Source organism: Sinohyriopsis cumingii, chromosome 7, assembly GCF_028554795.1.
Source record: "Sinohyriopsis cumingii isolate HCF-2022 chromosome 7, ASM2855479v2, whole genome shotgun sequence".
In the NCBI taxonomy this organism is placed as follows: Eukaryota; Metazoa; Mollusca; class Bivalvia; order Unionida; family Unionidae; genus Sinohyriopsis; species Sinohyriopsis cumingii.
The window spans coordinates 108350481-108377950 of record NC_142967.1 but is presented as its reverse complement, the minus strand read 5'-3'; the positions used below and the strand labels follow the sequence as shown (position 1 = coordinate 108377950).

The 27470-nt window shown below is 37.7% G+C and overlaps 1 protein-coding gene across 1 annotated transcript in view; it reads right to left on the bottom strand.

Moving 5' to 3' along the window:
* The window catches only part of LOC149795910 (uncharacterized), a 102544-nt gene that overhangs the window by 20267 nt on the left and 54807 nt on the right, over positions 1-27470 (bottom strand). Inside the window, exons 5-6 of the mRNA XM_089964149.1 lie at positions 10178-10406; positions 7857-8183 (exon numbers count right to left, since the gene is read on the bottom strand). Coding sequence (XP_089820275.1) covers positions 7857-8183; positions 10178-10406 — 556 coding nt within the window. The remainder of the gene's footprint in view (positions 1-7856; positions 8184-10177; positions 10407-27470) is intronic.

Sequence of the window (27470 nt, the reverse complement as noted above, 5' to 3'; positions counted from 1 at the left end):
GTAACACTTGGTTACCACCAGGAAATGTCGTTCTTTAACAAAAATGATAGAAGTTTAATATATAGACAACAGACAACAGTATCAATCAATATTAAAACTTGGACGTTTTGAAAGAAAAACATTTACAGAATGTAAAGGATATGGTGAATGTAGTCGGTTAGAAACCAGCAAATGCACCAATGTTTGTTATTCCCAGCAATGATGTCAGTTGCAGTTTATTATGCTTAAAGGAATATACCCGTACGACTACAAGAGCGACACAGAAGAAGTTTGCTGACACTCTATCGCCACCGATTGAAGCCTCCTATTCGTCATCGTCCCGCGAAGTCATTTCTACCGACGACTGTTTATTCCGCGTTTTGTTTTCTAAAGCTCAACCACTACCACGATTTGTAATTGTACAGTGATTTACTGCTGCTAGCGGGTGTATTTTAGGCGTTCCGCGATACTGGTATAGAAGTGTACAAGCTTGACACCGTACACTATCGCTAGGAATAGCATCTGATGCCCTGCTGTCGAAAACCAACTAACCTACATTGATCAACATTTGGTTCTTAAACGTCCATGCAAAGATATGGCTATTTTCTCACGAACAACCCGAACGTGGACGGATAAGACCCTGCGTTCCACCTCAATTACATCATGTATCTTGAAACCGGATACATTGGCGATTATGCAACCAGTGTCAATAGAAAAATTACCAGTGATGTTGGTTGGAGGCCTGCGAGTGGAAGTCCCCGTACCAGCGTGCTCACGCAAATGATTTTGGGTGTACGTTCACGGAATGCATCAAGGTGGTTCCGAACCAAAGCCAAGAACTCAACTGTGATATTCATATCCGAAACCTGCAGTATGGTTTCGCCATAGTACATTGATGGATGCTGTCGCTGTTTTATGTTTATAACATCTCACAGCACAAGATAGACTATAAATGGCGGCCAATATAACGGATGGAAGAAGAACCCTTGAAAACCCCGGTAAGAACCACCAACACATAAGAAGATACTTGCAAGCTTTCTATTATACTCAAATATGCCGAGTCGGATTTTCGAACTCACGCGGACAGAAGTGATATGGCAGTGATCAGTAAAGGCAAGCACTTTAGACCACTCGGCCACCCTAGATTTAGACCATTTGGCCTGCCGGGCCTGAGCGTCGATGGTTTTGTACATTCAGATGAATATGAATTAGAGAGTAGACGCGTCAAACGAACTTGGAAAAGACTTTTTTCAAATTCACAATGTTCCCGTTTATATTATATTGGAAAAGGAGCAAAACAAACATTACAGACTTATTGCGCAACCTGCTTTCTAGTCACGCAAGGTATTCGAGGGCGGACGCATTGCCGTGCGAGGCAAATGGTCCATGTTAAATCAGAACAATCTTTGTTTGCGCGTCCTTGTTGGTGGCTGCTCATGAACGACTCCTAATATAACATGATCAACCCGTAGTACTGCGACAAGATGCTGCAAACATACACGGACTCTTTTCTGATGATCAATCGTGATTTTTAAATCTACATCCGCTAACAGGAGCCTACACTCAGGTCTATTCATCACATATCCACAGTACACGGTTGGTGACACATGATCGACGCTGGTTGGCCGGAATATATGAATACGATTCTCAAATGCGAACAAATTTTGCATGAGAACGTGTCGGTACTAGTTACAATATCGCACCAGCCATTTTCAGGATCACTTTGACGATTCAACTCTTCGTTTTGCAACCTGGAACATCAGGACCATATCTCCTGGATTGACCACTGACCTACAGCAGATCGACGATGCACGGAAGACTGCCGTCATTGACAGAGAACTCTCCCGACTGAACATCGACATTGCCTGCCTCCAGGAGACCCGACTGGCTGACAGCGGCACCATCAGGGAAGCCAATTACACATTCTTTTGGCAGGGGAAGCCCTTGGATGAACCTAGGCAGCATGGTGTAGGCTTTGCCGTCAAGAACACGCTAATCGCCTTCATTGAACCTCCATCATCAGGTACTGAGAGAATCCATGCCCTCCGGCTGTCAACATCCTTAGGCCCAGTCAACATCTTCAGTGTGTACGCCCCAACCCTCTACTCCACCTACGAGGAGAAAGACAAGTTTTATGAGGCTCTGGATCAGGCAATATCCAGTATCCCCAACAATGAAAGCCTTTACTTACTAGGAGACTTCAATGCTAGAGTGGGAGCTGACCATGAGGCCTGGTCCACCTGTCTCGGCTTTTACGGAAGGGGCAAGATCAACGAGAATGGTCAGCGACTGCTGGAGATGTGCTGCTCCCACAGCCTATGTGTGACCAACACTTTCTTCAAATGCAAGGAGATCCACCAGGTGTCGTGGAGACACCCACGTTCACGCCACTGGCACCAGCTAGACCTTGTCATCACCAGGCATGCAGAACTGGCCAGTGTCCTCCTTACCCGCAGCTACCACAGTGCCGATTGTGACACGGACCATTCCCTCGTGGCCAGCAAGGTGCGAATATTACCGAAGAAGCTGCACCACGCCAAGAAGAAGGGTCACCCACGTATCAACACCTGCTGTGCAAGCAACCCAGAGAAAACACAGCAGTTCACCAGCAAACTGAAGGAAGCCCTCACCAAAGTGACACCTGATGACACCATTGATTCCAAGTGGTCCCATATCCCTGACTCTGTGTACAATTCAGCCATCACAGCTTACGGGAAGAGGGAGCGAAAAAATGTCGACTGGTATGAGGCAAACTGGGAGGAGATGGAGCCCGTGACTGAGGCAAAGAGGAAAGCCCTCCTGGCATACAAGGCTGCACCTAGCCCCAGAACACTACAAGCCCTCAGGATTGCGAGGAATAACGCCCAGAAGACCGCCCGCCGCTGTGCCAACACCTACTGGCTGAACCTTTGCAACAGTATACAGACAGCTGCTCACACCGGGGATACAAGAGGAATGTATGAGGGTATCAAAAAGGCGGCAGCCCCCCCCCCCCCCCCAGCTACAAGACCGCCCCTCTCAAGTCCAAGACGGGCGAAGTCATCACAGACCAGGGGAAACAACTGCAGCGATGGGTTGAGCACTATCTCGAGCTATATGCAACCCAAAACAATGTCACTGGAACTGCCCTGGACGCCATTCCAGACCTGCCTGTCATGGAGGAGCTAGACACACAGCCCACCCTGGAAGAGCTCGGAAAAGTCATCGATTGCCTTGCCTGTGGGAAGGCTCCTGGAAGAGACGGCATTCCGCCTGAAGTCCTCAAGAGCGGAAAACCAGCACTGCTCCAGACCCTACACACACTCCTCTGCCTTTGCTGGGAACAGGGATACATCCCACAGGACATGCGTGACGCCAACATCGTCACTTTGTACAAAAACAAAGGAGACCGTAGCGACTGCAACAACTATCGGGGCATCTCCCTTTTCAGCATCGTCGGAAAGGCCTTCGCCCTTGTTACCTTGGCGCGCTTGCAGATCCTAGCCTCCTGCGTCTACCCAGAATCCCAGTGTGGATTTCGAGTCGGCAGGTCAACTGTAGCCATGATCTTCTCACTACGTCAGCTGCAGGAGAAGTGTCGCGAGCAGCGGATGCCCCTCTACATTGCCTTCATAGACCTGACGAAGGCGTTTGATATGGTTAGTCGGAGTGAACTCTTCAGACTCCTGCAGAAGATCGGCTGCCCCCCCCCCCCCACGTCTGCTTGCTGTCATTATGTCGTTCCACGAGAACATGCACAGCACAGTGTGTTTCAATGGCGCAACATCTGAAGCATTCCCAGTCATTAGCGGAGTCAAACAAGGCTGTGTCCTTGCACCAACGCTCTTTGCCATCTTCTTCTCCATGCTTCTCCAGTACGCATTCAATGACTGCAGCGAGGGAGTGTGCATCCATACCAGGGCTGACGGCAAGCTGTTCAACATCGCCCGTCTCCGTGCTAAGACTAAAGTCACAGAGGTACTCATCCGTGAATTGCTCTTTGCCGACGATGCAGCCTTGACATCACACACGGAAGATGGACTTCAGCAGCTGGTATGCTGCCTCTCCCATGCATGTAAGGAATTTAGACTGACCATCAGTTTGAAGAAAACGAATGTCATGGCACAGGACACAGACTCCCCTCCCTCTGTCTCCATCGATGGGTACAATTTGGAAGTTGTCGAGAACTTCACATACCTCGGGTCTAACATCTCCAGCTCGCTCTCCATTGATTCTGAGGTGGACGGCAGGATTGCCAAGGCAGCAGCAGTGATGGCCAGACTTAACCAGAGGGTCTGGAACAACCCCAACCTCACAGAGAAGACAAAACTGCGTGTCTACCAAGCGTGCGTGCTCAGCTCACTTCTCTACAGCAGCGAAACATGGACCACATATGCAAGACACGATAGGAAACTCTACAGCTTCCACCTGAGATGTCTGCGGCGCATTCTGCACATCCAGTGGCAGGACAAAGTACCCAACACAGAGGTTCTAGAACGCGCCAACATGAACAGCATGTTCTCCATACTCAGCGAGAGGCGCCTTCGCTGGCTCGGCCATGTCAATAGAATGGACCCAGGTCGCATTCCCAAGGACCTGTTATATGGGGAGTTAGCAGAAGGTGCACGACCAACTGGACGACCACATCTGTGCTACAAAGATGTTTGCAAGAAGGATATGAAGACAGCAAACATCAATGTCAACGACTGGGAGAGCTGTGCAAACAACCGTTCCAGCTGGCGTCTAGCTGTCAGGCAGGGAGTTCAAAACGCAGAGGAAAAGAGAAGAATAAAACAAGCTGAAAAGAGAGCTAAAAAGAAGGATAAGCAAAAGCGTACTTTGGAGCTATGCCATCGTCTCTCGTAGACGGACGGATGCCAAGAAATGCGAACAAATTTTGCATGAGAACGTGTCGGTACTAGTTACAATATCGCACCAGCCATTGTCAGGATCACTTTGACGATTCAAATATATCTAACCTGTAACGACATCAACGGTAGTTACCTTTACGAAGAATGACCCCGACGTAATCATCTTTAGCGGTGCAGTTGCCACCCATTCCTACATATTGTTTTGGTTCTCCCCTAATGAGAGAGCGGGTGATCTGTTTGCGTTTGTCCTGACAGCCTTCGTGCTTCTTCCATGTAACAATCCTCGAATCACTCACGTACATTTTTCCTTTGTGGACCAGGAAGACCACGCATCGCCCTCCGACATGAGACTTTGTCGATTCAGCTGTACATTAGAGATATAACTTATGTTTAACTTATTCAAAGGCAGTCATTTGTGGACGTGTAACAACCATACGTGTTATCAACTAGAGAACATTTTTACCTGACATAATTTTGTCTTTGTGCTGTCCTCAGGGAATTGTTCAAAGGAACCATCAAAGGTGTTTTAGATCTTACATGCACGCAACACCGGATGCTAAAAAGGTTCAGTGCGAGTCGCTGAAGCAGCAAACGTGCTACCATAGACCGGTTGAAATTCTGGGATCAATCAAATGATTTGTGATGGACAACAACGATAAGCGACTGATACATTGCGGGTACAATCGTAGGCGGACTCGTTCCATTTCACTGCAACAAAGACAATCGCGGTCAGTAAGGTCATTAAGAAATATGCTTAACAAAAGGTTTGCTGACGTGGCGCAAACCAGCGCAGAGGCAATGATTGCAAATGCGGCAACAGGAAATATATTGCTTGTGGATGAAATTGGACGGTACATACATATCAGAAAATGTCTTAGGCGATCCCTATAAGGTATGAAGTTTCATCATAGCTTGTTTCAAAGATGCACTGATTGACATCAACGCGATGTTGCGAGAACTGAGTGTCTTGGGTATTTTAGTATTATTCTCGCTTAGGAACGTTTGAGCAATTAAAAGTAGAATTAAATGTCTGGGACGCTATCTTTACCATCTTGGAAATCGTTGGAAAACAACATGCTATACGATGCCACGATCAAGCTGGAATCTCGTTAGCAGCATCGCACGATGTTCTTTATCTGTCTGGAAAGGGTAGCAAAATATGTAAGTATCACGTCGAAGTTGTCACGAGGATTATCTGTCTCAGCATATACAGCGACGATTGCGCTAGATATTTGACCCGTATGCGATCTTTCATAACGATGGAGCCGACCAAGCAGGTTACACCCTGTATAAATTTCATCAACTTACACAGGATCTTGTCGCCCCATAACCTGCAGGTATAGAAACCAAACTTAATGGTGTCGGTGGCACTGCTTCTTGTAACGTTTTATTCATTATATGGTATGGTTAATTTTATTTTGGACGTGACCTTGTCCAAAATCAAGGTAATTTTCTAACCTGTCCTGAATCATTGATTTTGGTTTTGTAATTTTGTTTGGTGTCAATTCAAGTCCAGAATATTGGAAATTACCGGTTAATTGCCGTGTCTACCTGTTGCTTTGTACGTTTAATAATAAAATTTTAGTAACATGCCTTCTAATTATAGCTCAGATTGTATCTTGCAAACATTTGGAAACTTCCAGAACGATAATTTTTATTAGGAAAGTTTATTGGTTTTAGAAAATGTTAATTGTGATCTGAATTTAAATAGAGGACTATATAATCTTGTAACTGGAAATTATTATTTGTTCGTGTTTAAGATCCAAACAGAATCAGTTGAATTGTTGATGTATCCAGCAGTTCATTTTGGCGGGTCCTTTTTTCAATTTATTTAACTCAAGTGATTCTTCTCTGTTAATACAATGTGTAAACAAAATAGCATTGTTGGAAATATAGTCTTGGATTCATAGCGAAATGCAAATGTGGATATAGTCTTGGAATCTATTAATATGATTCACTAATACACAGACCACGACATGCGTCATAAAGATTGATTTTGGACTATCACTAACGTTTATTCAGAACTTTATATCTTGGGACTTGTGCTAGAAATTAGTGGATTATTTGGGATTTAATTTGCAATTGTTTTTAACGTTTTATATTGGCATTCTAGAGAAATAAATGATTTGTTGAATTTTGCAACACTTGCTGGTTCTCAACCTTTCCTATTACTTATGATAAAACCACAGAATCGTTACATAACAACCCAATTTACCATCTTGAATTTCTACATTCCCTAATTATTGTCTTCGTGTGCGATTACGCACAGAGACCGGCACAGTTTTGTTACAAGGAAAGACCAACGTCAATGACTCAATTTGGCATACCACCGGAGGTTTAATGGCAAAATTCAGCTGACGATATTCGTATTGCGAATATCTGCGCTAACCACTATCCTGATTACATAAACGTTGTCGGCTATATAATCCTGAGGCAAATTATTGTGACGGCCCAGATCAGCCTTAACATAATTAACAATCTGTACACGGTAGATTTCGATGACAAAACAATTACTTCCGCGTAATTGCAGACAAAGCTAGCTGAAATGGGAAATTTCTGACGAATATCGCTCAGATACGGAACACATGCTCAAGAGATTAAGGCAAGTGGATTTGATTTGCTTTCAGGAACAATCAGGTAAACCCTTGGAAGGTGTTGTTTCCAGCGCGAGGCGCCATGTGGGGGTGTTTTGTTGCAGGGACATTACTGGATTGATTTCTGACATGTATGACATCCACTCGCGCAACACTAATGAATCACAAAAACTTAGAATAGGGTGGTATTAAAGACAATTACGCAGATCGGTAAATTAAATCTAAAATGCCGAATAACCCACTACTATCACAAATTCCTAACTTGACAGAGGCATGTAGGACCCCCATATAAAATAATCACGTCATCGTTACAATATTGATTGGTGAGTTACACAACTATCTATGCACAAGGAATAATTTCACCTATCAAATGATGCACATTATGAAAGACAAAGGCAATGCTATTTGCTAATTATATTTTGTGATAACTTACATAAGACATCTATTTGAACTGTGTTCGACCATACTGGAGGCTGATTATCAATGTTCCCTGCACATAATATGCTCTGATCTGTCTGGTTTCTTGTCATAACCAGGGTAATTCCACTTATACACACATGCAGTCCATTGGCATCAGTTAAATTTGTCTCTGTGATGTTGTCAGTCAGCTCTTTCAACTGATCGTTGGCCTGAAGAAACCACTTTATGATTGGCACTGGTCGTGATGGACTACTTATACATTTTAATGTTTGGGGAAATCCTTCGTAAAATACCTTTGTTCCACTTGATGAATCCATCAGACTGACCATACGTACCTTAACTGTAAGAAAGAAAAAAAAATAGAATTTGCAAAGTGAATCGTCTTAATCTGGCTAAAAAGATATAATACAAAACAATTCAGCACGGTCTCAAGTTCTCATTTTTTTAAACAAGGTCTCAACAGAAGCCTTACGTCTAATGATTGGTATATTAATGTAATATTCTGAGTAAAGGAATGATATGCATACAATCGATAGTATGCAATTGATAAAAACAAGACATACAAATCTCTACGCTCCTTAAACATATAGAATGCCAGATAATAAAGCGGCATTAGACATTCAGTTTTGTTTGAAATATGCACATCTCTTGTTCCACCTTTATGTGTATTTAGTTGTTTATGGGTGCATCTTTGTATGAGAGAAAAGTAGAGAGACAGGGATATGGTAAGAAACCATATTGAACCTCACAAGTGCATATCAATGAAACCGCTCGTTTAAGTTCTATATTGTCTGACATATGAAATACTATACTAAAATAACAAAGCATAAATAAATGGCAACTACTGCCAAGCAGTTTCGTGTAGTTCGAAATATAAATTGCACACGACTAGTGAACATAAACATAGAACCTAACGATATTAAATGGCAACTTGTATCTTGGATTAGGCGATTCAATATAGCAACATTTTGGTATATTGCAAGAGTATGTCTACTCATAAACTAATGGTTACACCGCTTTGGGATGGACATACAACATTATGTCTACTCATACAAACATGGTATTACCACTTTGGGATGGACATGCAAGAATATGTCTACTCATAAACTAATGGTTATACCGCTTTGGAATGAACATGCAACATTTATGTCTACTCATAAACTAATGGCATTACCGCTCTTGGATGAACATGCAACATAATTTCTACGCATACACTAATGATTATACCGCTTTGGGATGAACATGCAACATTATGTCTATTCATAAACTAATGGTTACACCGCTTTGGGATGGACATACAACATTATGTCTACTCATAAACTAATGGCATTAAAACATGCAACATAATTTCTACGCGTACACTAATGGTTACACCGCTTTGGGATGAACATGCCATACCATGTCTAATCATAAATTAATTGTTATACCGCTTTGGAATGGACAAGCAACAATATGTCTACTCATAAACTAATGCAGCATCGCTTTGGGATTAACATGCAACATTATGTCTACTCATACATTAATGGTTATACTGCTTTGGGATGGAGATACAACATTATGTCTATTAAAAAACTTATGGTATTACCGCTTTGGGATGAACATGCAACATTGTGTCTACTCATACACTAATGGTTACACCACTTTGGGATGGACTTGCAACATTATGTCAACTCATAAACTAATGGTATTACCGATTTAGGATGTACATGGAAGAGTATGTCCGCTCACAAACTAATGGTTACACCGCTTTGGGATGAACATGCAACATTATGTCTACTGATACACTAATGGTTACACCGCTTTTGGATGGACATGCAACATCATGTCTACTCATACACTAATGGTATTATCGCTTTTGGATGGACATGCAAGAGTATGTCTCCTCATAAACTAATGGTATTAACGCTTTGGGATGAACATGGAACATTATGTCGACTCATGCACTAATGGTTACACCGCTTTGGTATGGACATGCAACATTATGTCTACTCATAAACTAATGGTTAAATCTCTTTGTGACGAACATGAAACACTATGTCTACTCATAAACTAATGGTTATACGGCTTGGGAATGGACAAGCAACAATATGTCTACTCATAAAATAATGGCTATACCGCTTTGCGATGAACATGCAACAGTATGTATATTTTTAAATACTCTTTGAGGTAAAAGCTCTTGCAAATCAGTGTTAATTCAAGCCAATTCATGACTTAAAATTTTATCTAAAATTTCTTTGCCTAGTTTATCGTTACCTAAAATAACTCGAAAAATGTATCTAAGGAACTTTGGCTAGGAATTCATATGTACGTAAATATCAAGCGTCGTTTCTGTACCTGCAAACTTAACATTATTGGAAGCGTCTGAATATTTAATTTCTGAACCAAGAGATGGATGAGTTACTCCACAAATGAACCTTGTTGTGAAAGGGATGTTTCCTGAGAAGCTGGTTCCCCGTGGCAGACGTAGAATGCTGGTATGAATACCTTCTTGTTTGGGGCATTGTGTGTAATCAATAATTGTGATGTTAGTAAATCCAATAAACGGAACGATCTGTCCATCCATCTGAAATAAAGTCATATACCGAAAGGTAAACAAAATGCGGATAAGATGGTAATTGCTTGTTATTGTCTTAAATTATGTTTGTTTCCTGGGCATTATTTTACAGAAAGTCACAATGTTTTTTATTCCACCTGTTCTTTGTATTCTTGGGGGTAAAGTACGATAGCTACTTAGATTATAAAACTTCCATCTGTGAAATTTTAGGCCTATCACCAGAACACATTTTACAAAACAAATTCCTGACTAATTTAATTAAAATGTATCCTATTTTCTGACGTTACTGCTTATTAAATATATGTTTTAACATTAAAAAATCATTATAATTGTATTATTCAACCACCGCTCCCAATGAAGGATTCAAATAGTTGTGAATTAAGTGTCATGTCCAAAAGATGTCAATAGTGTCTATTAACAAACGTGGTTAAAAACACCCCAAAATCAACTCCTTTCGAAATTTATTAACCGATCATAATTCATTAGGAAAACAACCACTAACTCGAACACACAGCCGACCAAGGATGCAAAAGTGTTCCGTTGGCTTCTCTTAGACGAATATTTAATTTTGTTCATGCCTAGACAGAAGTCAAGGGCGAGTTGTATGTCTTTGGTCACTCAACAGCCGCCATTTACGAGTTAATGCATGCTTGGCAGTACACTCGAGCATAGATTGAAGCAAATGTCTCCCATTCTTTATGTTTTTCACAAGTTTGCAAGAGCAGATTGGGAATCGCCTATAGCTTTGAAGTGGAGGGAGCGTTCTGCGTCTGCCACATCTAGAATTTTGAGGGTTTAGATAGGGGTTGTAGATTACAGGTACTTTGGACACGTGAATCTGAATTTGTTGACAACTGCGCAGCAATTCATTTTATGTGGCCTTGGTACTTCAGGGGAGACATCTTTTGCAACTTTAGGCAGACATGTTTAATTAGTGTCAGCGCTCTATTTTGAATGGCCCTTTGCTACGTAGTTCAATGTTTCATCTTCTTTACGCGTTAGCAATCCTCACATACACAACTCATACTACTCAGCGGTCATGGAATATTTGGAGGTGCTTTGCGTACGTTAGTGCAGACATCTTCTACTTGTGTTATAAACTTAGTAAGTTTGCGTTACCTTTCCATATCATACACTACCATTCCTTACGAAAGTGGTCGGGTCCATGCATAATATATACTGCGGTGATTTCTGTTTATGTAGGTACCATGACAGTGCTTTTCGCACGTATGCTAGGTTCACGTGCATCTTCATTCCGAGAACTCGCATTTATCTGATGCTGGTTCAACTCCAGAAGAAGAACGAGGCGTTGGGAATGTCAGCTTCCATAACCGTACAATTTCAGCACATATAAGAATGCATCACCTCCAGCTTCTACTTTTGCTCTCACTATTGACAAATTGTGTGTGTAGGCAGTCTCCACATGTTTCTAAGCCCTTCAATACTGTATTGTGTCGCCGAGACCTTTATCAACACCATATCAACCCGATTGTTTATATTCGATGACTCGTGACGCATCATGTACTGGTTGTGTAGTCTGCTGCACTGACACGTACATCGTCAATTGGTCTAGTGCATTAGTAATCGGTTCTGCTTGTAATGTTTTGACCTTTCTTCTCAATATCGACATGACTATAAACATGTGTTCGTCCGACACATTCTTGTCGCGGTAGAGGACAAACCTGATTTGGCCCAAGTTGCCAAAGTCACAACGACACCTCACGAGTCCTTGAGAGGTTCCCACATCATTAGGAATTTAGCCTCTTTCAACTGCTAGTATCTAAGGTTTATTTAGGAACATATAGGAACATATCTGACTAATGATAAGGGTGATGTACAAATGTTATTTATCACGCGCGAAGGCAGCACATTTTCGACCATCCTCAAAAATATATTGTATAGCCTTCATGATTTTTTCCAGCGTGTTTAGACTTACGTTCCACATGGGGTCGATCTTGCTCTGGAGCATTTTACAACCAAGGGAAATGACAGTAATAGTGCGTCTCGTCTCTAACATTTGCTCTTGATTACCGTGCTGTATTGTTTACAATTCAGCTGAAAAGAACTATGGTAAGAAATACCAGACTGAGAGTATGTCGTGTGATCAGTCAGCATCTTTAGGCAGGAGGAATGTATAAGCGGTCTCCAAACACATCATCGATAAACATATTAAACTGGGTATCGTCGACAATATTGTTATCAACTTCACGTACTTCAGTAGTATTGGTGTTTTGTGACTTCTTACACACTGTGTTAGTACACCTTTTGCTCATCACCTAGAGAACCTTCTAAATGTTCCAAAGGTCGCCATCGCCAAAACGGTTTAATTTGTCCCTCTCACGCTCTACTTTGAACTTCTTGACCATAGTGCCGCCAACATTATTGTATGATTGCATGACTGGAGACCGGTGCTGCAGCCGAAATAAATGTGATTGCTAGCCTAACAGTGTCGGTCACATTGTTGCTAATTTAGTTTGGAAATCTGACTACAAAAGGCTGGGTTGTGTATTTTGTGTCTGGATTATCAGTGACCAGAACTGTGCTTTTGATTCTCTCTACATTAAAATGGAAACAGTGGACCGTAATGGTTCTAGTCTATTTAGTATTGGGATATGCTGTGCAATATGAAGTTCACGTATGGTTATTTAATAAATAAAGATTTTCTAAAACCTGCTGTTGTGCTGTCCACTAAAACGAATTCAAATTAAGGAGAAAAGACTTTCTAATAACTGACTTTTTTCTGTAAAAGATGTAAATACCCCCTGAGCATGCAAACAGGCAATCAACGTAAACCACTTCCATTCTATTCTGCAAGATGCGTATTCAAAATGAAGAGATTCTTCGACGAACGCACCAAAAAGTCTTATGTTTCAAGGAGTCAAGTAGGATAACCTGTTAAAAAAGTGAAGGGCGTGACTAAATTCAACGAACTCATAAAACGGACCAAATGAATTATTTGCCCAATCCCCACTACGGATAGGGGTATTCAATTACTTTAGCTGGTTGGGCTCAAAGAGGAGGCTGTATCGATACAAGAATGGAGGCTGCTCGCCAAATATCAAGAAGAAATCCCTGCTGACACAAGCGAAGTAGCATACATCGGGTTAGTTGCAGTGGACGATACAACATTCAAAGAAGGTGAGACACATGCACCAAAATTCACCCAGGTGTCCCGTACTTGTATCAAGGGTTACAAATGATATGTGACGAGTTTTTATGTAACCTCTGAATCTTAAATATGCAAGAAAAATATTGCTCTGTAAAACATAATATGAGAGTAATTAAATCATTATTATATCAATAATGCAATCTTATACTACAAAATTAGCTCGAGAAAGATTAGAAGCAATCATAAGATATCTTCCTGTTCGCGATGCTCTCCAATAAAAACTGCAAGAACGAAAAGAAACACAAGCTGAATACGCAGAAGATAAAGAACAATTTTTTTTAACCTGTTACAAAGGTTACTGTAATAGTTGCAGGAGCTACTGATGGTCTTTTTCCGGCATTAAAACAAACTGCGGCGCAAACTGAAAAGATAGCAAGAAGAACCAAACAGACAAAAAAGATTTTAAGAGAGATCTTCCAGCTGAAATAGCTGCCGCTCAACCTATACCAGAACATGAAAGTGAAGAACCAGGTACAACAAAGAAAAGAAAAACAAAATGAAAGAAAACATTAAATTGTTTAACAGATTTACCTCAAGAAAGTTTGATGAAATAGCGGGGTATCAAAAGGCAGACGACTTGGTTGCCTTTGCCAGTGAGAGTTGTAGTAAAGGAGATATATATTTAAAACCCGAATATGCTCGAAACTCAGTCTCAAAAGATACTTGGTACAAGTGGGTATATATCGAATAAGTCATGGAGGTAATAAAGTCAGAGAGAAAGAAGATATTAATTATTTTGCATACATAGATAAAGTAGATAAATAATTTCAGATGTATAAACAATATGTTAAATCTAAATAGATAATTCTAGAAATTATGATAAAATGGAAACTTTTTAAGAAAGAAAAAGATGATAAAACTTGGACAAAAGATAATTGCATTGATGATGCGGATTTCTAACATTTATGGAAGATGTAATGCAACAAGAAGAACCTGAAGTTCAACCACATATTGTAACTGAAGCTCAATCATAATCTCCTGCTATTCAGTTTACTCTTCCTCTTCCACAGTCCACTAGACCTGTAGATGATTTTAAAGCTTTTGTTATAAATAGATTTGAACCTGATGGTGTAAAAACTATCCGGAATGCAGATTATTTTGCGTTATTAGCTGTTGCTGCAAAATACGATGAAAAAAAATTAAATATTTAAAAGCTAAGTATGCTGAATGTACGCCGAAAAACGAATTGGGATAAAGAGGTATTTATGTTTAAATATGGCAGTAAATATTATGATGATATAGATAAGATTCGAATATCTGTGGAAAAGGTAAAACAAAGAAAACAAAAATTACCAAAAAGAAAACAAAAATTAAAAGAAGAAATATTTGCTGAATTGCTTAAAGAGACGCAAAGCTCTGAACAAAAAACTAGAAGTAGTTTAGGAACTTGTCCTGACAGTGTTCTTGCTGATGTTAAGCTATTAGAAATTCTGAACGGAGGAAAACGCGCAGGAAATGGAACTCTAGAAAGATCGGTTTTTTGCCGAAGATTATTTGCATGCGGCTTTCAGGATAACAATGTTTATCACTCTCTTATTAATGAAATTGTTGATGATTTTTTACACAATTGATTGATCAACATATAATTAAAAAATGATCATACACAATGCTCAACGTGGACCTGTAACAGTTAGGGAAGTAAATTCCCGATTACCAATAAACAAAGCGATTGATGGTGATGGACTTGGAGATGTTCTTATGGGTTTATTTAGAAGGATGGCTCCAAAAGCAGTACCGATTGCGAAACAATTAGTCATGAAATAGGCATGAACGCTATTGAAGCTATTGGCACCAAAGCATTAAGTTCTGTTGGTAATTTTGCTGGTAAAGTATTATCATCAGTGAAATAAGCAAGATTAATACGAAGAAAACAATATCCAGTAAAATTAACCAGCACTGAAATTATGCCTGCATATATCAGTAAAATAATAATTCGAGCTGCAAATAAAAAGCTAGCAGAGCTGTCTGTTAATGAAAAATTAGCAAAGTTGACTAATGAAATTATGCTGATAGAGTTGACTCCTAAAATGTTGTTCTTGCAAATGAAACAGAAAAATATATAACCTCAAGACTGGTAGCAGGAAGTGAAATTTCAAGAAAACGTGGTTTTCGTGTTAGACGATAATAGTTATAATTAAAATGTTTAAGCGTAATCCGATCCAGTATTTTATATGGATGCATCATTTCTTAAAGATGAATCTATAATATTCTTATCACGACGTGTACCAGATCAGCGTGGTCAATTCGAATTACAAGTCCAGGATACAAGCAGTTATGTTTTACCTGCTGAAGCGTTTATTGAAGACGAAGAATAAATTATAAAAGCAGATAATACTGAATATATAGCTTTGATAGCGTTGGTGTTGTTCATAATGGTGTTGTGGTGTTGTTTGATAGCGGTACGTACATGATTGATGGTAGAAAGATTGAAAAAATTCAAAATGACGTTGATGTTGCCACAACGATATTAAATTTAGCAAGATATTAAGATGATGATACAAAATCAACTTGACCAAAAATGATGTTTGTAAAATATAGCACTGACAATGCTGATTATAGACAGGATGATACAGGTAAAAATTATGTTTGCATAATATACCACTGACAATGCTGAATATAGACAGGGTGATACAGGTAAAAGTGATGTTTGTATAATATACCACTGACAATGCTGAATAAAGACAGGGTGATACAGGTAAACCAAGGAAAGCAGATTCGGCAGTTGCAGATATAAATGTAAAATTTCTTTATTGACACTCAACCAGATTTCAGCATAGGATTCAGTGTGCGTCGTTCAATGTTGAAAGGTGATCGTAAGAGATTGTTATGCACAATTCCACTGTCTCATGTCTTTGGATTTTGTAGAAAAGTTAGAAAATTTATATTTTGGAGCTAAACATACAGTTACACTTGTAAGAAAACATACTGATGATGATGCAATATTGCATTCTCCAGGTGATGCTGGTAAGGTAATAATAACAACACTTTCACTGTGGATGATAGTAATAACTTCCATCAGATACTGAAGAAGAAAGATTTATTACTTTCATGAATTCAGGCGGTAGATCATTGTTATCATGGTTGACGATGACCACATATAGCGTTCAGAGTAATGTTACTCGTTTATATACGTGGCATATAGCACCACAACATGGAGTTTCTGCAACAAGACATATATTTATTGCAATAAAATGCTGATCGGCTAAACAATTAATTAACCTTGCAGTTAGTTAAGTTTCTTTACGGATAAACGGACATCAAGAATCAGCTGAACATATATTGTTAAATTTTGCAAATAACCATGTAGCACGTGCATATCATCGTTTAACGGCGTTTAAGGGACGTGATATAGATACCGGTTTACAAATATCGCAGTTAGAATTCACAACACTGTATCCGATCTATTACTTAGAACTGGGGCATATTAAGTTATTCAAACAATCTGTTGTTGAAATGCACTTGAAGCTCGCGTAAACCCAGGTGCTGCTGTTATTTATAGAGCAATTGCAGTTATACTCAGCGATAAAGCAATGTTACCTGAAGGTACGGGTGGGAAAATGCCAGTTATTCACTCACCGATAGAAAACTTAAATTGCTTTACAATTGTAATTAACATATTACTTATAAAAATTTAATATCATCATGTTAGTGTCAGACTGACTCCTGGTCAGATAAAAAATTATTAAAGCATCAGCAAATAAAAATTGTGGATTACAAATTTCACTTAAATAAAACAATTCAAATGCGGACAAAAAACAATTATCACTAAGTGAACGCCAACTCGGACACTTCAAATTCCGGTATTAGACTTGCGCTTTCAGCTAGCTCATATAAAGACTCGATTAAAACCTGTGGAATAGTTCAATGACTTGCAGCTATACCAGGTTTAATAGCCGCTACTCAACCAGCTGTTGCAAAAGCAGTTGCACTTGGTGTTGCTGGAGCCGCGGCTGGTACACTTGCTAACTTAGCAATAGATAAAGCAAGGGAACAGAATTAAAAAAACGGGGGTATAGGTCTATGAGTTCCCGGAATTCCTCATCGATACGGCCGAGGTATGAGACTTCCTGAAGCACTTCATTAATTCGCCCGATGTCAAAATTTGATTTTAGCTGATGCTGATAGAACTTAAATATAGTTTGTTTTAGGTGTCTTTATGCGTAATCAATTACCAGAACAACCAAACGAACGTTAAACTGGTATTCACAACCGCGATAATATTAATGGTTTTGCATACGGAATTGATCCACTTGGATAAAATTTAAGTTCCGTAAACACAATAAAAACTCCAGTCTGGTATTCATCTTTACCAACTCAAGCAATAACAGACCCGCCAATATGTGGCCGTGAAGTAATTTCAGAACTCGATGCTGTGTGATCATCAGTATTATGTCACAGAATAAGGCAAGAAATAACTTGGTTTTGCCTTATAAAGATTTGACCATTTTTCGTTACACATGCTTACAACGTAATCTAGGGTGAAAAATTGATTTTCCACGTAAGCGATTGTACTAGGATGTATATCATCGAAACTTACTTGCGACGAGAGACATTGAAACCACGATATGCACGGGTATTATACCCTGATTATTACTCACTCCCCTATGGATTTAAGGCAGATTTCGTTTCTAACCGGCACTAGTCGTTTTGGATCTTGTCAGGGAGAGAACATTCTCCATTGTGTTCTCTAGCCATAGGGGTAAGTGTTAAATTTATATTTTATTTGATAGGTGAAGCTTATTCAGGCTTTAATGTCATATCGTGTAATGATGCATTTGCTACTACGTAGATTTGAAATGATGTGAACTTTGAATTACAAGTTGCTATTTGAGTTTAATTTATTAGAACATATCCTACGTTTTTTCAGAACCCATTATTATGACCCGTTTGGTTTTATTGTAGATGTTAAGGGCTGTTTAGAGCTGACTGAAGCTGTTCATGGCTGTTTAGAGCTGACTGAAGATGTTCAGTGCTATTTAAAGCTGACTCAAGATGTTTAGTACTGACTGTAGCTGTGTAGGGCTGACTGTAGCTGTTTAGTGCTGCGTGCTATCTATACGTATGTGCATATGTATGTCTGTACATGTGGTGGGGCCACGAATGTAGACGTAGCTAATACAAGGGTGCTATATGCTGTCTGTACGTATGCGTATACGTATGTCTATACATGTGGTGGATCCGTGATTGGTGTGAGCGACCGAAAAAAGCGTGGGCCAAGGACTCGGTGAAACTGTGTGGTTCATACGTTTATGGATCATACAACTGTACAAGTGTCACTTTGCATATTTTTGTTCCAATTGATGTTTCAATTGAGTACATTTTCAATTGCATGAGATTATTTAGAATCTTATTTATATTAGATGAGATTATGTGAAATCTCACTTACGTTGCATAATATAGGAGATTATGAATCTCACTTGCATCGCATAATATTATTTGAAACATATTTAAATTCCTTGAGATTATTTGAATCTCACTTTCCATACGTAAAGATTACATGAATCATATTTTCGTTTTTCAATTTGTGAATGTTTGTGTAGAGTGATTGGATCAAACGTATGTTGAGAGCGTGAGAGAATCATTATAGGTATAGTAAATGTACATTTTTATTCATTTTATAAATTTCCATCGCCCCATAACATTGTGTTTGCGTTGTTCATTTAATCCAAAACCCACTCGGTTTCTCTTCTGTTAGACATTACCACCTCATAAAGTCATGAACGATTATATAAGTATACGCGTCTTTTTAAACAGATCTTAAAGTATAATGGTTGATATTTACGGAAGATCTTCCCCTAAACAAAAACAAAACCCACCGACGGAATAACTCATCAAAATGTAAGTAAACATATTTGTGATGAAATATTAATCTTATTAAATCTTGCAAATGTAGATTCAAACGAAATTGTTTTGTTTTTTTCTTCAAGAAAAGCAAGAAAAATTAAAATTCAGCAATATTTCATTGGAAGCTATTATAAAATAGCGTAGCTGTGTTTGTAATAATGGAAAACATAAACCCGGTGTTATTATGTCAACAATATTAGATGATATTCGTGGTCGAGTACAAAAATCCGGTGATATAATGACTAGTTTTCTCAATATGTCTAATAAAAAAATTACTGATCATGAAGACCCAGAATAAAAGAATGACGCTGTAAAGAAATACATCCTACCAATGATGAACTCGTTAGTTTCGGTTAATAATAAAATGACTTCATTTAGAACTGATTAGTCAAATCATATACCATTGTTTATGAGTTTTCTATGAACCATAAATAGATCCATTAATGATTTTTTGGGAAGTCCACCAGCCATAATTATTAAACCATCTGACATATAAAGAATCAACAGTGTAGTATATACAGTATCGTCTGGACAAGCATTATGGTCACCAATGAATAAATCTATGAAATATTGCGTTGAGGTTACCGGAATATACAGGCTCTCATTATTTGTACTTACAATATTTACGATATCTAACACAATTTCACGGCGTTATCCACTAACTGGATGATATGGATCTATGTTAGTGATGTTGGAGCAAAACGACGAGGAAATATTTACTGTGGACCAGAAGAAAAAACAACTCGGCTTGATTTATTATTGGTGTCTTGAATTGGTAGCTAAATTCCCACCTACTTAAAATATAACGAACATTCCGATCAACATTCATCGTTTTAGAGATAATCACGTGAATGGCAAAATAAACCTAAAAAATACCGTTAACGAGTCTACAATAAAAGTAAAAAACCTATCACAGACGTGTAGTTATTGTTGACATAATTTTTGTCTTCGGAGTCTATTGTTATTGCTGGAACGTGCGTATTATCAACAATACACCATCGCTAGCGAAGGCACCAACAGTTGTAACAATTTGTATTTCTGCTACAACAACTGTTGGCCTTAATATTATTGCAAAAAATATGTACATGCTCAAATGCGAAATTGCATGCTCATCTAATAAAATTACACACAGCGAAGTTATCTTATTCCGAATTATCATCGCTAATATCAAGTCTTAGTGATGGAAGAATATCAGATTTTGAGTTCATGCAGATGATTCAAATTTACCAAGAAGCAATGACTAAGATAGAATCCACGCATGATTTTGAAAAACAGAATTTAGATAAAAATAATAATAATAATAATTTTTAAAAAAATGTCAAGTCCGAATGAATTATTACAAATCTGTCAAAAACAACGATGATAACTGTAAGTTCAAATAGTCCTGAATTTAGCATTAAATTTCCAATGGTAATTCCTGCGAACCAAATAGTGCTAGCACAACTACGAGTATATTACATCTGGCCCGAATCAGATCATAATCGTTTGGTGGATTGCCATCAATTAATTCGCTAGTATTTTCATATAAAAATAAAGATGAAGGAGCTCCAGGTTAGCAAGGTGTCAGAATTCCCATAGGTAATTATCAAATTGAACAAATCGACGATGAATTCCAGCGCAGAATTAAGTCCATAATCGAAATAGAATCAAAAATAGCTATTACTGTTCAGGAATCAACTTTATCAGCTGCGACAGAAATACATTCGCAAGACTATGTAGTAGATATTTATCAATCGTCGATCAAATCTGCATTAGGCTGTCCTGAAATAGCACTAGAGTATAAAGGACCACAAGGTTAAACGAATTTCTCACAGATTAAAAAATATTTACAACAACTCCAGAATATCCAAAATGATATCCATGGCGCAATATAGGAAAACCAAATTCAAATCCTTTCTATTCTATTGGAGTGCGTAGCTATACTAATTATGATGGAACAAAACCTGCTGAATTATTAACGTCAATGTCTAGAAGAGTTGATAGAACTTATATTTCATATATCAATAAACAAGTTATCAAAGCATTTCCTGCCGTCTTTAAGCCTGAATACACACACCTAATTGATAATTTACGAAATGTATTTTCCAATATCACACAATACTATAATAAAGATGTAAAACAACGGATCATTGAAACAATACAACACTTAAACCAGGCTATATCCGATCTTGAGTTTACCCATTGGGTTCTACTTGGAAAAGTAATAACAAACGAATTCGTATCAGGATACAAAAGCGGAATGTAGTAACTGAATAGAGACTAAAAACTTATTTCTCGATCATTATAAAATACCTGTAGCAAAATTACCAACATTTCTAATACCATTATTTAGAACCGTGGAACTAAAAAAATCAATCAAAGATCTTATCAATGCAAACTTTCGAAAAATTGTTGATTCATGGAGAAAACGAGTGCCAAGAGCAACGATATTTAAACATAATAAAATGAGTGCTACGAGCAACGATATTTAATCATAGCAATGATCCATATGGTGTAGGCCGTCATATTTAACCAAGAATTGAAACCATAGCATCAACAATCTCAGGTAGTCTCGTATGTGATGCAATTGATAGCAGCTATCAAATAGCTATAGAAAAATCTAGTGAGGCTCAGCAAGCATATATTCTTTAAACATTTACGCCTCAAGTACCTCCTGGATATTTGATTGTACAAGAACCCATTAATTAGGTTTATCTACATTGTTATAATCCGTTATTATCAAGAATACATTTCCGACTTACTGACCAGACTGGGCACATTATTGATTTAAGGCGAGAAATTCTTATTATTAATTTATATGTAAGATCTTAGGTTTTCACGTTCGTGAGATTGTATCAGAATTTGTTTGTTATTGATTCTCGGTAAACAGTGCATAAAATAAGGAAAATCAGTCAAATTACATAATTTGAAGGCGTAATAGTACTCGAAATAATTACAAATCTCATCAAAAACAGAGAACAACTTACATAATAACAGAATTACTACCACGAAAGGGATCCGAGTTACCATTTCTTTCCTTGTACCAACTTTCACTTTCACAATCCACTTAGTCATTTTCTTACTAGTCACTGACAGTACTTTCACTTTCACAATCACTTTCATTTTCACGATCGGTTAAAAACCTTTTAAATTGCCTCACGCGCGTGTTAATAATATGTTATGCTGCGTTTTTGTCAACTCGTGGTGATCTAATTTTTTTAATCGCGCGGGAAAGAGATATGAATTTTGTAACATCTGTATCTTTAACTGTAGCCAAGGATTGAAACAGAGACTTCTGGATGAATTTAATAAATCTGTACTCTGCTGGTAGTGTATATCTATCTTCGAAATTTCTAGTTAGGAATGATAGAGAGAGAGAGAGAGAGCAAAGAGAGAGAGAGAGATAGAGAGAGAGACTGAGAGATAGATAGATAGATAGATAGATAGATAGATAGATAGATAGATAGATAGATAGATAGATAGATAGATAGGGATATAGATATACATATTTTTATGTGCATTATATTATTGTATTCTATTATTATATATTATTCTTGTATACAATCTTAATTCTAAGGACGGCACAACACATAATCTCAATTACAGCAGCATATTTGCTGCGTATATACAGTCTAAATACAATTATAATCTTAATTCTAAGAACTGCACAATATATGTAAAGGGGCCTTCTCTACGTTCAACAGATTTCTGCACACACACCCAATATCAACCCCGGGAGAACGCAAAAAATGCACCCACCACGTGGTGACATCGTACATTATATTATTGTCATGTATTATTACATTATGGTGACATAGTGGGAGGGTGTTTTTTCTGTTGAAATTCGAGATTGGGGTTGAGCACATTTTTTAATGAAAAATCGTGAAATACCGCCACCGTCGAAAGTTGTCAGCCTCGGGTTTTCAACTCTGGACCTCGAGTACAAGAATCCATCAAGCTAGTACTGCGCTGAGGACATATCTTAAATATATTTGTTTAGAAATTATTATAAAGATACCTATGCAGGTTTCCTACAAATAACAAACAGCATTAATTCATTTTCGATTTTCCAGAAGACATCATATTGAAATAATCATATGTTGTATATATTTTTGCATTTGACTAAGTCATTTTTAAAATACCTTTATTTCTGTATAACAGAGATCTAAAAATAACTATCGAATTACAAAGCGGGCGATTGTCTTTGTCAAGAGAAATGAAATTAAGATGTAAATGTCCATTCACTAATTTGAACTATTATAAAATTATATTACTTCACTGATTCTAATTATCACACAGATGGTTAAGTTACTGACTAGTGGTATATAATTAGTTACGATGACAAAGAAATTCGGTCAATTACGAAGTAACAAGCGAGAAAATTACTTAATTACTCTATCGGAGAGGACTTAGTTTGATAGAATTATCTCCCTTCATGAATAATGAAAAGTTATTTTTTGTGTATCTTTCTTCGAACAAGATGATTTCGATATATTATCTGCGATACGTTGAACCGATGGCATGCAACTATCAAAATATTTGCAAGATGTGTTCATTGATTGAAATATTATTTCTTCGCCAGTTCCTTCATTTACGGACACAAGTGATCTGTCGCTCTTATTAGTACAGCCAGTCTTACCAGATTTACAATTTTGACTTTGTCAGAAAACTCGTAAATTATCCAAGGAACTATTGTTCTGATGTGAATCAACATGATCGATCACATGACCTTTTTTCAGCAAAAAGTTTATTAAGGAAGTAGACGATAGTTGGATTATCAGTGACAAACGTCACTCTGTTGCTCATAATGAAAAAGTCGACGTATTAGGTAAAAATTCCAAACGAGGAATGCTGACTGGTATTGACAAACTGTATTATGAAAGAGCATATCCTGTAACAGTGGTTATTTATACACTATATCCGCTGAATGATAAACCAAGCGTTCATGACCTAAAACCGATGAAATTGTCAAGGCTAAATTGTGTAGCCAAAAGAGTAACGGAATATTTGACAATTTCGACTCGTGGAATTGGTTTAACAGATAAAAGACGTAAAATAATAAATGATTGGACAGAAATTGTAAAATATACCGGAGCGTCTAACAAAGACTTCGCTGAGCCAGGAAAGAAATAAAAATTACCAATAATGGTAAAGACTGTATCCGGAGAAATTTTTTTTGTAATCGAATATAAATTCAAAGGAGTTTTGATTGAAATCATTGATCATAATGCACATGCGTGGATTACTGCAGTAACAATATTTTCACTAAATCGAGTTTGTAAATTTTATCAAGTAGATATAATTGATTTTATTAACGAAATAAGTCAGAATGATCCTGTATCAGTATGGTTATGATAGAGTTCCGATAATGTAAACTATTATCAGTTTGTACGACCTAATGAAGATATTTATCGCACATAACCATTCCACGGAGCAATAAAAGATATTGCGTCAAAAATACACACATTATAATGTCATACATGAAAAGTTACTCAGTAATAGTTTTACGATTCCATCAGTCGCTGCTCATTTTGCTCGAGAGAACAATTCATGTAAACCAACTGGGTTTGATCTTCTCAATGATATAATATCGAGTTGCGTCGAATACGGACACGGTGGATTAAGGAATACCATATACGATTATAAGGATGCTATCTCGGTTGATATGGTTGCATGTTACCCCGGAAGTTTTCTTGGAAGAGTAGTGTTCTACGTATTTGTACGATTTGGACATCCAACACACGAGATGTTCAGAGTATCGATAAATGGACCATTACCAGATTTTGACCTGACTGGCTTTGCTTGTACCAAGTCATTTAAATTTGCTGAAGATCTTCATCCGATTTGTTATGTCTGGTTTGGAAAACATTTTTCGGAACAAATATGGGCACCAACAATATTATTACGATATATGCTCGATGTACAAATACTGATATATTTGGTTGTAAGTGATGTAATCATATCATATAGTTCTCAAAAACCAGTTTTGTTACCGCAGCAAATGAAATATTCTGATGATGAAAATCCTGATATGACTGATCTTGAGAATAAAATCGCAGTAAACGTGACAGAAAAATAATCGGAGGATTAACCGAAGGAAGATCATATGATCAAAAACGACATTGTACAATATTAATTATAGATGATTTTAAAATTACCGATACAACGAATTCATAAGTTGAAGTAATGTTAATTTATCAGACGGAACTAAATTAGGTACAACTGTGAATTATATTGATGGTGATTAATCGCAGTTTGCTCATCTAAGCTCTTCAATGCTCGCGTATGTTTCGATAAATATATCATCGATGATAAACATAGTTTCCTGTCAGAGTCGCCACAAAGTTATTTTATATCGGTATAAACTACAGGATTGCTGGAACATCTACATAACTGCAACTACATTATGATGCCCCTATGCAAGGCATCACTATAAACTGCCACACTGCAGAAATTGACTGAAAAATTGTTAAAGCTACGTTAAAAATCCAAATCACACACACACACAGAGACACTCAGACATACACACACACACACACACACACACACACACAAACACACACAACTACAGTAATACATAAATGCACTTATACATCGTGGGATTAAGACCTGCAGTTCTGGTAAAACAACTCTTGTGACTGAATTATTTTGGAAACTTGATATAGTTGTATTAACACATAAACACAGAGTCGCAAGAGAATTGAAAGAAAGAAATATTAAATCATGCACTTATCACAAATACTTTCAATGGAAGGGAGATAAATGGACTGATGAAAGAATGGGCTAGAAATATATTCTAAAGCATTATTGATTGGGATGAAATATGCATCGTTTCAATAGAAATATTAAAAATATTTATTGATTAGTTATTGACCAAAAATACTATTGTAATAATGTGTGGCGATCATGGTCAACCACCACCTTTTGTTTGATTTTCCCCACATCAATGGCTAAATAAACGTGTGGATTATTATGAAGAAATAACTGATGATCATAGAGCACTTGATCAATTGATCCAGAATTAAAAGAGTTTAAGAAATTAGTCAGACTACAACGGAATAAAATTCAAGGTGACATAATGCGTGAAATAATTTAAGAAACTCCTATAAAAAGTTTGTGGAATTTATGACACCAAATTATTTGATAGTGGCAAGTATAGAGATAGTTCATGATACACTTCAACAGGAATTATTTATGTGACATAAAGAAATATTTTCAAATTTACCTGTACCATTGTGTTATCGACCAGTGGATACGCGACGACAGGATATCACGTTGATATACCAGGGTCGTCAGAGAAACAAAATCTTGTATTAAATGATATTGTTATAGTTCCTGTCAGTGTTGTTGAGAGTGCATTTACTATGGACTAAGCTCCGTGGACGCTAGGATATGCAATGGCAATTCATTCATCAAATGATTAACCATATCTGATACAAATGTTTGGATCGTTGATGATCGTACCGAATGGTCAAACCTAGTTTATCTTGCAGTGTTTCGAGTCAGAAGAATATCTCAGTTGCGGAGTGTTATAACAGAGTTCACAGAAAATAATAATTAAATTCAGGAAACTAACGATGATATCGTAAGAAAACAATTAGTTAAAAACAGTGTGACAAAAAATTAATCACGACTTTGATCTCGATGTTGAATTTATCATGACACTGAAGCAACAAAATAATCTTTGTGAGAGCTGTAACACAGAACTTTTGTGACAGTATTCAAATAATTATCCAAGACAATTTAACTTAGATTGAATTAATAGTAGGTTTGGTAAAGCATGCGAAAATGTTATGCTGACCTTTCTTGAATGTAATCAAGGTTGAAGTACCAGTTTACAAAAGCTAATGTAGTGGTAATTGTGTGTCATCAGGAATTACTTCTAACTGATCGCGTACAAATCCCCTTTGAGGAGCGGTTGAATCTAATCTGTAGATTGTATATTTACCCGCAGAACTTACCAAACTCGAAATTATGTGACGTCACATTCCAAATAGGATCAGTCGCTCTTTGTTTACTACCTACAAGCTCACCAGGTTCACCAGGGTTTGACGTTAGGGTTTTTTCATCAGAGATGATAC